The sequence below is a fragment of the Ovis canadensis genome, chromosome 7 (assembly GCF_042477335.2).
Source record: "Ovis canadensis isolate MfBH-ARS-UI-01 breed Bighorn chromosome 7, ARS-UI_OviCan_v2, whole genome shotgun sequence".
NCBI classification, from domain to species: Eukaryota; Metazoa; Chordata; class Mammalia; order Artiodactyla; family Bovidae; genus Ovis; species Ovis canadensis.
In genome coordinates, this window is record NC_091251.1 from 66,341,920 (window position 1) to 66,354,230 (window position 12,311).

At 37.1% G+C, this 12,311-nt stretch overlaps 1 protein-coding gene across 2 annotated transcripts in view; it reads right to left on the minus strand.

Moving 5' to 3' along the window:
- Window positions 1–12,311, minus strand: part of UNC13C (unc-13 homolog C) — a 701,596-nt gene that overhangs the window by 301,030 nt on the left and 388,255 nt on the right. For both annotated transcript variants that reach the window (XM_069596439.1, XM_069596440.1), the window contains one exon: window positions 11,192–11,348. In XM_069596439.1, the coding sequence (XP_069452540.1) occupies window positions 11,192–11,348 (157 nt within the window). The remainder of the gene's footprint in view (window positions 1–11,191; window positions 11,349–12,311) is intronic.

The window sequence follows — 12,311 nt, forward strand, 5'->3', positions numbered from 1 at the left end:
TGAGTTAGGGCCCCCATTCTATAGAAGGTGTGGCGCTTAGTCTTCATGTCTTGTCTCTTTTGTGACCCTATGCACTGTGGCCCACCAGGATCCCCTGTCTGTGGGATTTTTCAGACAGGAATATTGGAGTGGGTTGCCATTTTCTTCTCCAGGGGATCTACCCAACCCAGGGATCAAACCCATGTCTCCTGCATCAGCAGGCGGATTCTTTACCACTGAGCCACCATAGAAAACCATTTTATAGGAAGGAAGGTCAAAAAGTGTCAGTTATTTCTCCCAGATCATACAGCTGGAATGTGCAGTAGCTGTGATCCAAGCTCAGGTCTCTGACACCAAATCCACACTGTTTCTGTAAGTCACACCGCCTCTCTCTGATGAATGAGACAGTATCCAGAGAGTTGTGTTAGAAAGAGTCCAGACAACACAGTAGTATGAGTCAGGAAGAAAAATATAACCCAACCCCCTACAACCCTCACATGCCACACCATCTTTCCAAAATTAAACCATAGTTTTTTAAAGTTCTCCCATCTATGGAAGTGGGAATAACTACTCTTTTTGTCAAAATCAATTTCAAAAAGCATTTCCCTTTTGGTAATAGACTTCATAATCTGAAAGGTTTGACTGCCTTTACAGTATAATTATGATTTAGTGCTAAAAAATAAGTATAAAAATCAGGTGAACAAAAACTACTGATGCCTTCCTCTGATATTGTTCAGGGTTGGACTGACCTCTTCAGAGAAGGATTTGAAGATGATAGGTGATAAGCATTAAGTAGTTTTGCTAATAATCATAAAGATTTAGGTGTGTGGATTAAATAAATTATACAAATTAGATACAGTGAAAACCATCAAAGTCACAGAAAAAAGTTATAGGTTGACAAAAACCAGTCTGAGTCCCTGATTTCCAAACAAAAATGAAAAAAAAAAATAGGGAGATGGCTAGATGACATTAAAGGCTTATCCATAGGTTAATATTCTATAAATATTACATTATACTGTATTAGTAAAAGTAGAAATTTTTCCCAGTAGTTTCACATATAAGGTAGATTTATGGGGTATATAATTTATATTCCTTAGAGTCACTGATCTTGATGAAATGAGCTGAATATTAACAGGAGTTGATAAATTGTTCCTAAGTTGAGACTTCAATTTTCTGAATAAACTGCCTTTTATCAGGTTTATACATCAGTGAACACAGTTTGAGTATGGCTGCTGTGTTAACTAACCCCTGTGGTGGCAATGAAGGAGCCTAAGAAATGAAACTTGTCTTCCAGAAGCTTGTCATCTTATTAGGCAAGTAAGATTCTCCAGGAAAGCTGCCAAAAACACAATGAATGTCTTGGATTTTTCTTTCTTATGCCCTATCATACCTTCCTAGGGGAGGAGGTGACCTATACTGCCCTTTATTAACCCCTCATCACCCAATGATGTGGGTCAGTGACTCTCAATCAAAACAGAAAAATGAAAGAGCCAGTACAATCATCAGTTTAGGTCACAGTAGTTAATCATTCAATGATCATAAAAATCACTGTGTTTGTGTCAGTCTCTGAATGCTCTATGCAACCTCTGTGATTGGTATGAATCATTAAGACAGCTGACACGACGCTAGTCAATCGTGCTATGACCCAAACACACTAGGACCAACTCATCTGGCCATCTGCCCAATACCCATTCTTCTTCTTTTCCTTACTAACAGAACCTCAAGAGTCTAATGTGTCCTTTATGAAACACTTACCTTTCCAGGCTATTTTTTTTTTAAATTCTTGGAATGGCCATGTAGCAAAGTTTTGGCCAATAAGATGTATCTAGCTTATTAAAGGAGATAGAACTAGCCAAAATATTATCAGTGAATTATTATTTAGAAAGATTCTAAAAGAATGTTCTGCAGAGTTTGTTGTATAATATTAGTGTTTGCCATATAATTTTTTGTCAGGCCATTTTTCCATTTGCCCTTTGTGTGTCCCTCCTTTTTCCACTTTAAATTCAGACTAGATAAGAGAAGGTCAAATATACTGAGGCTATAAGATAAAAGCTAAACAAATGGTAAGAAGGATGAGGTAGGAAGCTAGGAGCCCCCACATTTCACCCTTAATTCTGGCTGTCCATCCTTTCAAAACATTGCAATCCTAAGCAGCTGTATTAGCCCTGAAATCCTTACCACCTCTGGACTTAGGTTATGTGGGAAAAAAAATACTGAGTTAACTTTGTTTAGTCTGTTTCATGCAGCTTAACAAAATTCTGACTGATACAGTTTATGCATTTGGTCTTCCTACCTAGGTCTTCAGTGCCCAGCTGGACAATTTACATTCAAAGAAAATAGAAAACTGGAGAGAAAACCACCAGGCTTGTTGTTGCTAAATCCCAAACAATATCAGATGATATGAAATTAAAAGTGTTCTGCTGATTGAATTTTCATAGACATTTTTTAAACAGCAGGACAGCTTGAAATTTAATTTTATTTACCATGTTTCTATTTAACTAGAGTGAGATTGGCTTTGTGAGAGCAGAGGGGGCCTATTACCTACATGGTGTGATTTGAGAAATAAGAAAAAACTGTGTGATTAAAAACTGTTTCCCAAGGGGCATGCTGCATTCCTGAAACTGCCACATTATGCCCGGTATTTGGTAGGGACCTAATCTATAACATTAGCAGTAAGCATTATCTGTTATCAAAAATTAAGTTTTAATTAGTTGACAAGAATACTCTAGACCAGGGGTCCACAAACTGCCTATGAAGAGCCAGATAGTATTTGCAGCTCTGTAGTCTCTGTCACAACTACTAAACTCTGCCATTGCAGCACATGAGTTTCTACAAACAACATATAAATAAATGAGCATGGTTATTTCCCAGTAAAATTTTGCTTATGGATACTGAAATGTAGATTTCATATAATTTTCATGCATGAAAAAATGGTTATCTCTTGATTTTTAAAAACTACTTAAAAATGTAAAAGTTATTCTTAACTAGAAGCCATACAAAACCATCTGGTGGGCCACTTTTGGCCCAAGGAAAGAGGGAGTATTTTGAGTAGGGGGAAGCAGTTGTTATCCCACAAGGACACTCTTAGTAAGTTTCCCTAGGATCCTGGGAATCGTGGAAGGATTATAAGGAAGGTGTGTAAAGGGTGATAAGGAACCTCTGCATCACCCCCAGCTTCTCTCTCAATCTGGTTGCTTCTCAGTATCTCACTCCAAAAGCAGTGGTAGATTTACCTGAGCTAATGGTGTTTAAGCTCTGGGGGATCTTCACTTGATCCAGCTTCCCAGGGATGAGCCCTAGCTGCATGTTCAACCTGCTCTTAGGTTTTTACAAAATTTACAAGAATAGGATAAACGTATTCTGACCTGGACCAGAAAACTGTATTTTCTAGAAAGCATTTTCTAGATGATATCAAAAGCAGTCATTCTTTAGGCTGAACAGCAACATTTCAAGTAGAATTAATGAATAGGCTATTTTGATAATTTAATTAATGCTAACTGTATGAATATATTAGAAACATATTTGCATTCCTTGTAGATTTGAGATTAATATTGATATTTGCAGGGATACCATAAAATTATAAAATGCTAATGAAACAATGTTATCAATGACACACTAATTAATAAATGACATAAATTCATGACATAAATTCAAAGAGTATATAGTCACTTATATAGGCAAACTTGAAAAGCACTGAGATATTATCATCCACTGAGCAAGAAAGTCTAATGTTTTGCTCAGTTTGGCTAAAGTTTAGATAGGCTTCTTCTTGACTCTGAGTCTTACTTCCAATTTTTCTTTTTTTAATTTTTAAAGCACTTTTCTTTTCTAGGTTCCTTTTTTTTTCACAATAATAAAAGATGTTTATCAGTTTTCACAATCAATAGGCTGACAAAAAATAAAAGATAATTACAATCACAAGCCACAACAGGAACATGATTAACTGAACAATATAAAATAGTTCCATACAATTTGGGGGGTCAAGCAGAGTGATATGGTAAGTGGAAGTGCAGACATAAACAAGTGCACGTTTTCATCCACCCAGCCAGTCTATGTCTTTGGTTGGTGCACTTAATCCATTTACATTTAAGGAAATTATTGATATTTATGAGAAGGAAATGGCAACCCATTTCAGTATTCTTGCCTGGAGAATCCCAGGGACGGAGGAGCCTGGTGGGCTGCTGTCCATGGGGTCGCACAGAGTCAGACATGACTGAAGCGACCTAGCATGCATGCATGCATTGGAGAAGGAAATGGCAACCCACTCCAGCATTCTTGCCTGGAGAATCCCAGGGATGGAGGAGCCTGGTGGGCTGCCGTCTATGCGGTCGCATAGAGTCGGACACGACTGAAGCGACTTAGCAGCAAGTAGCAGCAGCATGATCCTACTACCATTTTCTTAATTGTTCTGGGTTTATTTTCTGTAGATCTTTTCCTTCTTGTTTCCTGCCTAGAGAAGTTCCTTTAGCATTTGTTGTACAGCTGGTTTGGTGGTGTTGGATTCTCTTAACTTTTGCTTGTCTGGAAAGCTTTTCTTCATCAAATCTGAGCTAGAGTCTTGCTGGGTAGAGTACTCTTGGTTGTAGTTCTTCCCTTTCATCAATTTAAACATACTGTACGCTTCCATCAACATAAACATTCCCTCTGGTTTATAGAGTTTCTGTTGAGAAATCAGCTGATAGCCTGATGGGAGTTCTCTTGTATATTATTGATAATTTTTCCCCTTAATGCTTTTAATATTTTATCTTTGTTAACTTTTGTCAGTTTGATTACTATGTATCTTGGTCTATTCCTCCTTGGGTTTATCCTGCCTGGGACTCTCTGGGTTTCCTAGATTCAGCTGACTATTTCCTTTTCCCATGTTGGGGAAGTTTTCAGCTATTACCTCTTCAAATATTTTCTCAGGTCCTTTCTCTCTCTCTCTCTTTTTTTTTCTTTTTGCAATCTGTTTTAGACATCATGTTTTTTCTGTTTTTTTTTTTTCTATGATTGCAAGCATTTCTTGTCATTTTATCAGAAATTTCAGGTTTCTCAGGGATTTGGAAAAGGAACACATATGTTGGACATGGCTGTGTGATCAAGGGGAAGAGCTGACTTTTTAAATTATTACATAAGTTTCAGGTGAACAGTGTTATAGTTTGACACATCTATACATTGCATAGGGATCACCACCACAAGTCTAGTTTCCATTCATCACCATAGAGCTGAATCCCTGCCTGATACAGATGCTCTCTTTCACCTCCAAACTTTCCTTTACAGAGTGAGCTTTCTAAGTCAGAAATTCAAACAGATTCTACATGATTCCTCAAGAATTAAGTCCAAATATCTTAGTGGGCATTAAAGGCCCTCAGTCATCTGATGTCAATCCAGCAACACAACAATCTCTTATATTTCCATCTTTTAGTCTATATATTTCCATCTTTTAGTCTATCTGCCCTCTTCGGTAGGCACACTACACACCCTTTTAACTTACTTTTGCATCTTCTCCTTGTCTTTACTTCAAAGTCCCAGGTAGTTTTCCTACTATTTCTTGGACTTTGAAAAGTACTGCTCACCCCTAATAGTACTGTTCCTTTTGGCAAGCTTCCATGAGCCTCTGAAGAGTATCAATCACTTTCTCCTCCTCAATCTCAAAGCACATTTATAAATATGAGCTCCTTTGACACCCCATTTGGGGAGTTATTTATGGTTGTTGTCACACACAGTTATCTGACTATCCTATTAGAGCATAAGCCTCAGAGTACAGAGATCAACATCTCTTTCAGCCCCTCTAAGACCATCATGCCTTACATGAAGTATCATATAAATATGCATTTGAATAAGTGAATAAGTAAAAGAATACATGTAATAATAAAGAATTGTTGTTGCTGTTTAGTTGCCCAATTGTGCTGGTCTCTTTGCGACCCCATGAACCGCAGCACACCTGACCTCCCTGTCCCTCACCATCTTCCAGAGTTTGCCCAAGTTCATGTTCATTCCATGAGTGATGCAGGGTATTTGTTTTGTGGGGCACTGGCTATGTCAAAGAAGGTGTCTATGCTGAAGAAAAAAAATGGGGCTAGATAAACATAAATCTTACTAATAATTTATTTGCTATTTGTGTCTTAGGATAAGGCCACCCAGGTGACTCAGTGTTAAAGAATCTGCCTGCCAGTGCAGGAGACATGGTTTTGATCCCTGGGTTGGGAAGATCCCCTGGAGAAAATGGCAAGCCATGCCAGTACTCTTGCCTGGGAAATCCCATGGACAGAGGAGCCTGGTGGGCTATAAAATACTCACTAAATAAAGTTCCTAAATTATTTTCTTCAGAGTTTAAAAACAGGCTCCCACCTAATGGAAATTCTTCTTTTTCAACTCTTGTTCTACCTATGGTGTTTTCAACACCAATGAAGATGTTTTTGTTGAATCAAATTCTTTGATCTTGACTCCCAGCAATCTTTGCACACAAGGGTGTGCTGAAAAACCATTTCTTCAAAAGAATAAAGCCTTGATTTTTAGCATTTACCAATTTTCATGATGTAAATACTCTCCATATTTCCAGTTTCAAAGATGGCTGTATTCAACAACCAGCTTGCAATATTCTTTAAAATTCAGCAATCATTGTCTGTCAGCAGGCACAAACTAGCTCTAGGACATCACTATCTTACACTCAATTTTCAACAATCCTCTCCTAGATATGGAAGATGGCTCTTCTCTAATGGCTCAGCAGGTAAGGAATGCAGGAGACAGGTTGGGAAGGTTCCCTGGAGGAAGGCATGGCAACCCCCTCCAGTATTCTTGCCTAGAGAACTCCCATGGAGAGAGGAACCTAGAGGGCTACCATCCATGGGGTTGCAAAGAGTCAGACACAACTGAGAGACTAAGCACAGCAGCAGCATTATTCTTCTACCCAAATCCTTTGTCTCTGTCACTATCATGATTCCATTTATCAAACCTAGATTCCACAGTGAGTCACTTCAACTTTTTTTGATTGCCTAAACCTTCCATTGCCTCTTTTTTTTTGGCAAAATTTCAGCCTTATGCTGAATCTGTTACTACATCAGAATCTGCATGCTGAGAAATTCTGAGGAAAATGCACAGCCACATGAATTATTATGACAACAGAGTTATGCTTCCTGATGCCAAAGGAGACCTTCCGCTTTACTAGGAACTTGTCTTACGAGGCCCCGAGGCATTGTCTTTCTATTCCCTTCAGGAGCTTAACCAAACCTTTTCCAGCCACCTCCAGTTTGCACTTCTCTATCATAGGCCTTATCTTATACCTGGACATTTCTTGACCTGTAGACAATCAGAGAAGATTAGGAAATGCTGTAATGTAATGTAATTAGGGAAATGTTGACTTCATCAAATTTTCACTCCTATATCAAAAACTTAGCATTCTCTGCAAGGACTGACACAACATTCCCTCAAATTTCAGAGCAGAATTTATCCTTTTTTTCAATTTCAAAGAATGTTCCTCCTTCAGTCCTCTTGACCACGTTTACTTCTTTGTCCTCTGGAATGTGATGGAATCACTTATGCTCCATCTGATAAATTTGCAACATCACTTTGCAGCTAGTTCCTGTCCTAACAATGTATACATATGTTCAGTGTATCTCAGTAGTGAGTAGCAGTAGTGTAGTCACTCAGTCATGTCTGACTCTTTGCGACCCCATGGACTATAGCCCACCAGGCTCCTCCATCCATGGGATTCTCCAGGCAAGAGTACTGGAGGGGTTGCCATTGCCTTCTCCAGGGGATCTTCCCAACTCAGGGACCAAACCCAGGTCTCCCACATTGTAGGCGTCTGAGCCACCAGGGAAGTCAGTGTATCTTATTAAACACTAAAAACTCCTGCTCTACCAGACAGTAAAAATAACATTTTTTTAAAATGATAAAGCCTTTCAATCTTAACCAACCTCTCTCACCATTTCATTCAAGTTGCTTAACAGATTAGTCTCAATTTCCTCACACATTTTCTCTATTTTTTCATTATTATAAATTAAAAATATAATATAGAAAAATGTACAATTTTAATATAAAGATGAATACAACCCCCCCCCACCAACCACACACACACCAAAAAAAAAAAAAAAAAAATTAGCTCTTTCCTACCAAGTGGTTGCACCATTGGCATTTTGGTACATTTTCTTTCAGGGTTGTTTCTAAACCAGTAACTATGTATGTACATATACGTACGTGTGTGTGTTTTCAGTGCTAGAATTAGAGTATATACAGAGTTTTGTATGTATATGTTTTTATTTGCAATTAGTTCATGGGCATTGCTCAGTTATATAAATGTTCCTTTAAAAACTTGATTTTTAAGTTACTGAAAGTAAAAAAAAAAACTTGATTCTTTAAATGATTGCATTATATTTTAGGGACTAAACAAACCCTAATTTATACCACTATTCATATACACCATTCACTGAGGATTTCTAAGAAATTAAGCTTTAATCTCAACCACTTCACTTGGCAATGACCTCCTAACTGCCAAACCTCATTTCTTTCTGGATCTTACTTAGACTTTTTGCAACAGTTGACAAAGCAATACACTCCTCTTTTCTTAAAGTATTTTTACCTTGTCTTTCATAATGTCAGGTTTTTATTATCTTTTTTACCCAATTTGTCTAACAATTTTTCTCAGTGAACTTTGCTTGCCTCTCCTCTTCACACACATGTGTTCTATAGTTTTCACTTTATTCATCTAAACCATGACTTTAACTAGCACTGCACACAAAAAATCTGGATTTGGAAGAGTAGTGATTTTCTTTTCTTAAATATATGTTTGCTTTACAATCCTTATAGGTAAGAAATCTTTTCCACTCTTTTTTTCTTTAAGATTAAATGTGTCTAGATTACACCTTTGGGCAAGATAAAAAGGGGGCTCTATAATGGTGTTTCAATCTGAGTCACAACTGACAGTATCAGCTTCAGAAATCAGATTAATAAGAACTTCAGGCCAAGTGGATTCAGGGAATGTTATACTTTTGTATATGTATTCTCCTGAGCAAAGTGGATTCTTTTCAATAGGTAGAGAAAAATCTAGCCAAACCTATGTATCAAATCACCAAGTTATCAAGATGTAGTCTGAAAAAAGACGTCTTATTTGACCATCTTCTATAAATTATTTGATTTACAAAATGAAATTTTTAATAATTATGTTGCCACTAGAACACTACAAAGTAGTGAAATCAATTTGGCTCCTCTTCTTTGGGTCAGCGTGAAGCATGCTATCTCATTTTCCTCCAGGTAGTTTTTACAGTGGAAATTAATCATATAAATGCAGTTTTTTCTCAGAGGTAGACGGGCTCAGTGTTCCACAAGATTGGCTTATTCTCTACAGTATACCCAGGCATAATATTAAAAGCAAAACAATTTCATAACACCAAATGCTTTATGTTACAGGTCAAATCCCAAGACAATGAATATTGTTATCAAGATGAGGTTTTTTATAACAAAAACTGTTCTGTGATGTGGTAATGGCCATAACAGTATTTTGTTGAGCTGGTTAGGGAATTTTCTTTGGTGCCAGCTCTTACAAGAGTCAATCTGTCTAACAAAAGTAGCTGATGTTGTATTGTATATACTGTAGGTAATCAGGAGAGATGAACTCTTCATACCTCATATTTGGAGAGAGCTTTGAAGTCTTAAAAACTAGTTTATCTTTTACTTCATTTGATTTCCATATTAAACTTGAGAAACATGTTAGAACAAAACTTTCTATCCTCACTGAATGTACTGAGATATTGAGGCTTAAATGACTGAACTGACTTGCTAAATTTGAATACATACTCAAACTCCATGACTCCTAACCCAGAAAGTGTCCTCTTCTATTAGTATTTATTTTTATCTGTCAATAAATAATAATTACCTTTTCCTTTAATTCATTCCAACTGATCTCACACATTTCCCACGCACTTTCTTTTAGATGTAAAGGACAAGGAAAGAGTAGCCTTAGTAGTGCTTTACAACCTTTTATTTGTTAGGTCTCTTTTGTTCCTACTCTGTGACACATACCTCAAAATTTGACTTCTAACAACAAAATCAATAATAAAAATCTATTCAGTGAACCAATTTGGAAGTACAGTGAGAAGAGAAACTATGGTGTCATGGAAACCACTTTCCTACAATGGATCTTAGTTTCCTCCACAAACAAATGTGTATAGAACTACTTGTCTTACATGGTTATTGAGAGAGAGCTACTGCCTACCAAAGGCCCTCGTGAAAATCTGGGGACTATTTCAGGCATCTTTCCCTTCCCCTCACTGTTCACATGCCTAAAGACACAAAGAACTGTTGATTCTATGCTCTGAAAAGCTCTGGAATTTTTCTTTCCAATTCCATCTCCACCAACTCTCAGTTTAGATCTTCATCACTTTACTGGGATTACCATAAATTTATATCTTATTTCCGATCCTGTCAATTTCAATTTCATTATGCTTATAGAGAATGGGTTCCAGTGTCAGATACAACGGATAAATACTTGAGACTCCTTAGGATTCTGCATTTTTACTTTTCAACATGTTATTAAATGCATTTGAATATATCACGTGGACAGTCTTAATTAGGTACAGATAGTTTTCTCAGTCTCTTTATACACCTAACACTTTTTCATTTTCACTTAGATAATATGTCCTTATCCATTAGTACCAGTAGAAATCCATAAGAAGTGTAAATGGAGCCCAAAAGGCTCTAGAGAAGCCAACTGAGCTCACATTTACCGGGGAACACTATCTGAAAATTTGCATACATGGGGAAGTTTCCTATAAACTCTACTACTCTATTATAAAATATGTTTTCCTCCATTGGAAAAGCCATTACATAGATGAAGATTTAATCTAATGAAGATGCCTACTGACTGTCAAACTTTAAACTTTAGTCTATCATACTAAGAGACAAGGGCTTCCCAGTGACTCAGTGGTAAAGAATCCACCTCCCAATGCAGGAGACTCCGCTTCGATTCCTGGGTCAGGAAGATCTTCTGGAGAAGGAAATGGCAAGCCACTCAAGTGTTCTTGTCTGGGAAATCCCATGGACAGAGGAACCTGGTGGGCTACAGTTCACGGGGTCACAAAGAATTGGATACAACTGAGCGAATGAGCATGCACTAAGATTCTTCCTAAGATGTATATTGTGCAGCAACATTCTAAGATATGTGGAATCCAAAACTCCTTGAAAATCTAACTCTAATAAGTTATGAGAAATTTTTAGTTCAAAATATAACACTTACTCCGAAGTTGGTAGCAGCAAATCGATCTGAGGCAGAAACTTGCACATTTGTTGAAATGGTTGTGTGAGCATAGAAAGCGTTTATATTTGCCAGCAAGGTGCTCATTACAGCAGGGACACCAGGGCACATGTATTTAGAAGACAGACAGGAAAAATGCCTGTAAGGCAAAAAACATTAAGCACTTTAAAAACAGAACCTAATTAATTCACATAGAAACATATCCTCTAACATCAGCAATTAAACAATTCCTCGACTATATCTGTGAAAAGGAGAGAAAACTCTTACAATCCCTAAGTGAAAGATAATGCAATTCCAGCCTTTTAAAAATTTCTCATTCACAAATGTAAAGTGGTTTATTTAGAATGTGATTTGTCACAGGGACATGTGCATAATTTCTTTCAACTGGAGAGTGCTGTGTATACACACAAAAAGTGCTATTTCCAGTGGAATCTCACACTGTCGAAAAGCAATCATCCAGGAGCCTATCATCTCTGGCAACTCTGACCTTAATGATTTTAGTTCCTGGAGTGCTGTATTACAACCAGAATGTTCTTGCACACTTGCATTCTTCTCACATCAATAAGGTAAACAGGAGGCCCTCCTTTCCCTCCTTTCATTGCACAATGATTAAACAAGTCAACTTAAAATCTGACCTGAGTCCAGTCTGTGAGCTTTTGTCATTAAGGAGTAGTTTCCACAAGCAGTTTTATTTTCTGAGATTTTGCTAAATCCTGGATTTAATTAAGCAAACAAATGAACAGTGAAGACAAATTAAATTATGCCAGCTTTATGCTTAAAGATCATTTCTTTTAAACCTTGAATAATAGTATCATTTACAGACATCAGAAGCATCAAGTGTTCAATTCTGTTACTTCTCTCAGGAAAACCTATTTCATTTGAATTCTAACAAAAGACTTAAAAATTGAAAGCACAGCTTGTGATAAGTGAAAAGATAAAACATCCATGGAATAAAGAAATTTTCAGTACATAATCTGATCCCATTTTGCCCTCATCTCTTAGTAATTTGTCTACCACTTAGGCATCTCTGAATTTTGAGAGAAAAAACTGTTAGGACTCAGTTCTTGATGAATGAGAGAGAAGAAAGAGAAGCGGTTACATT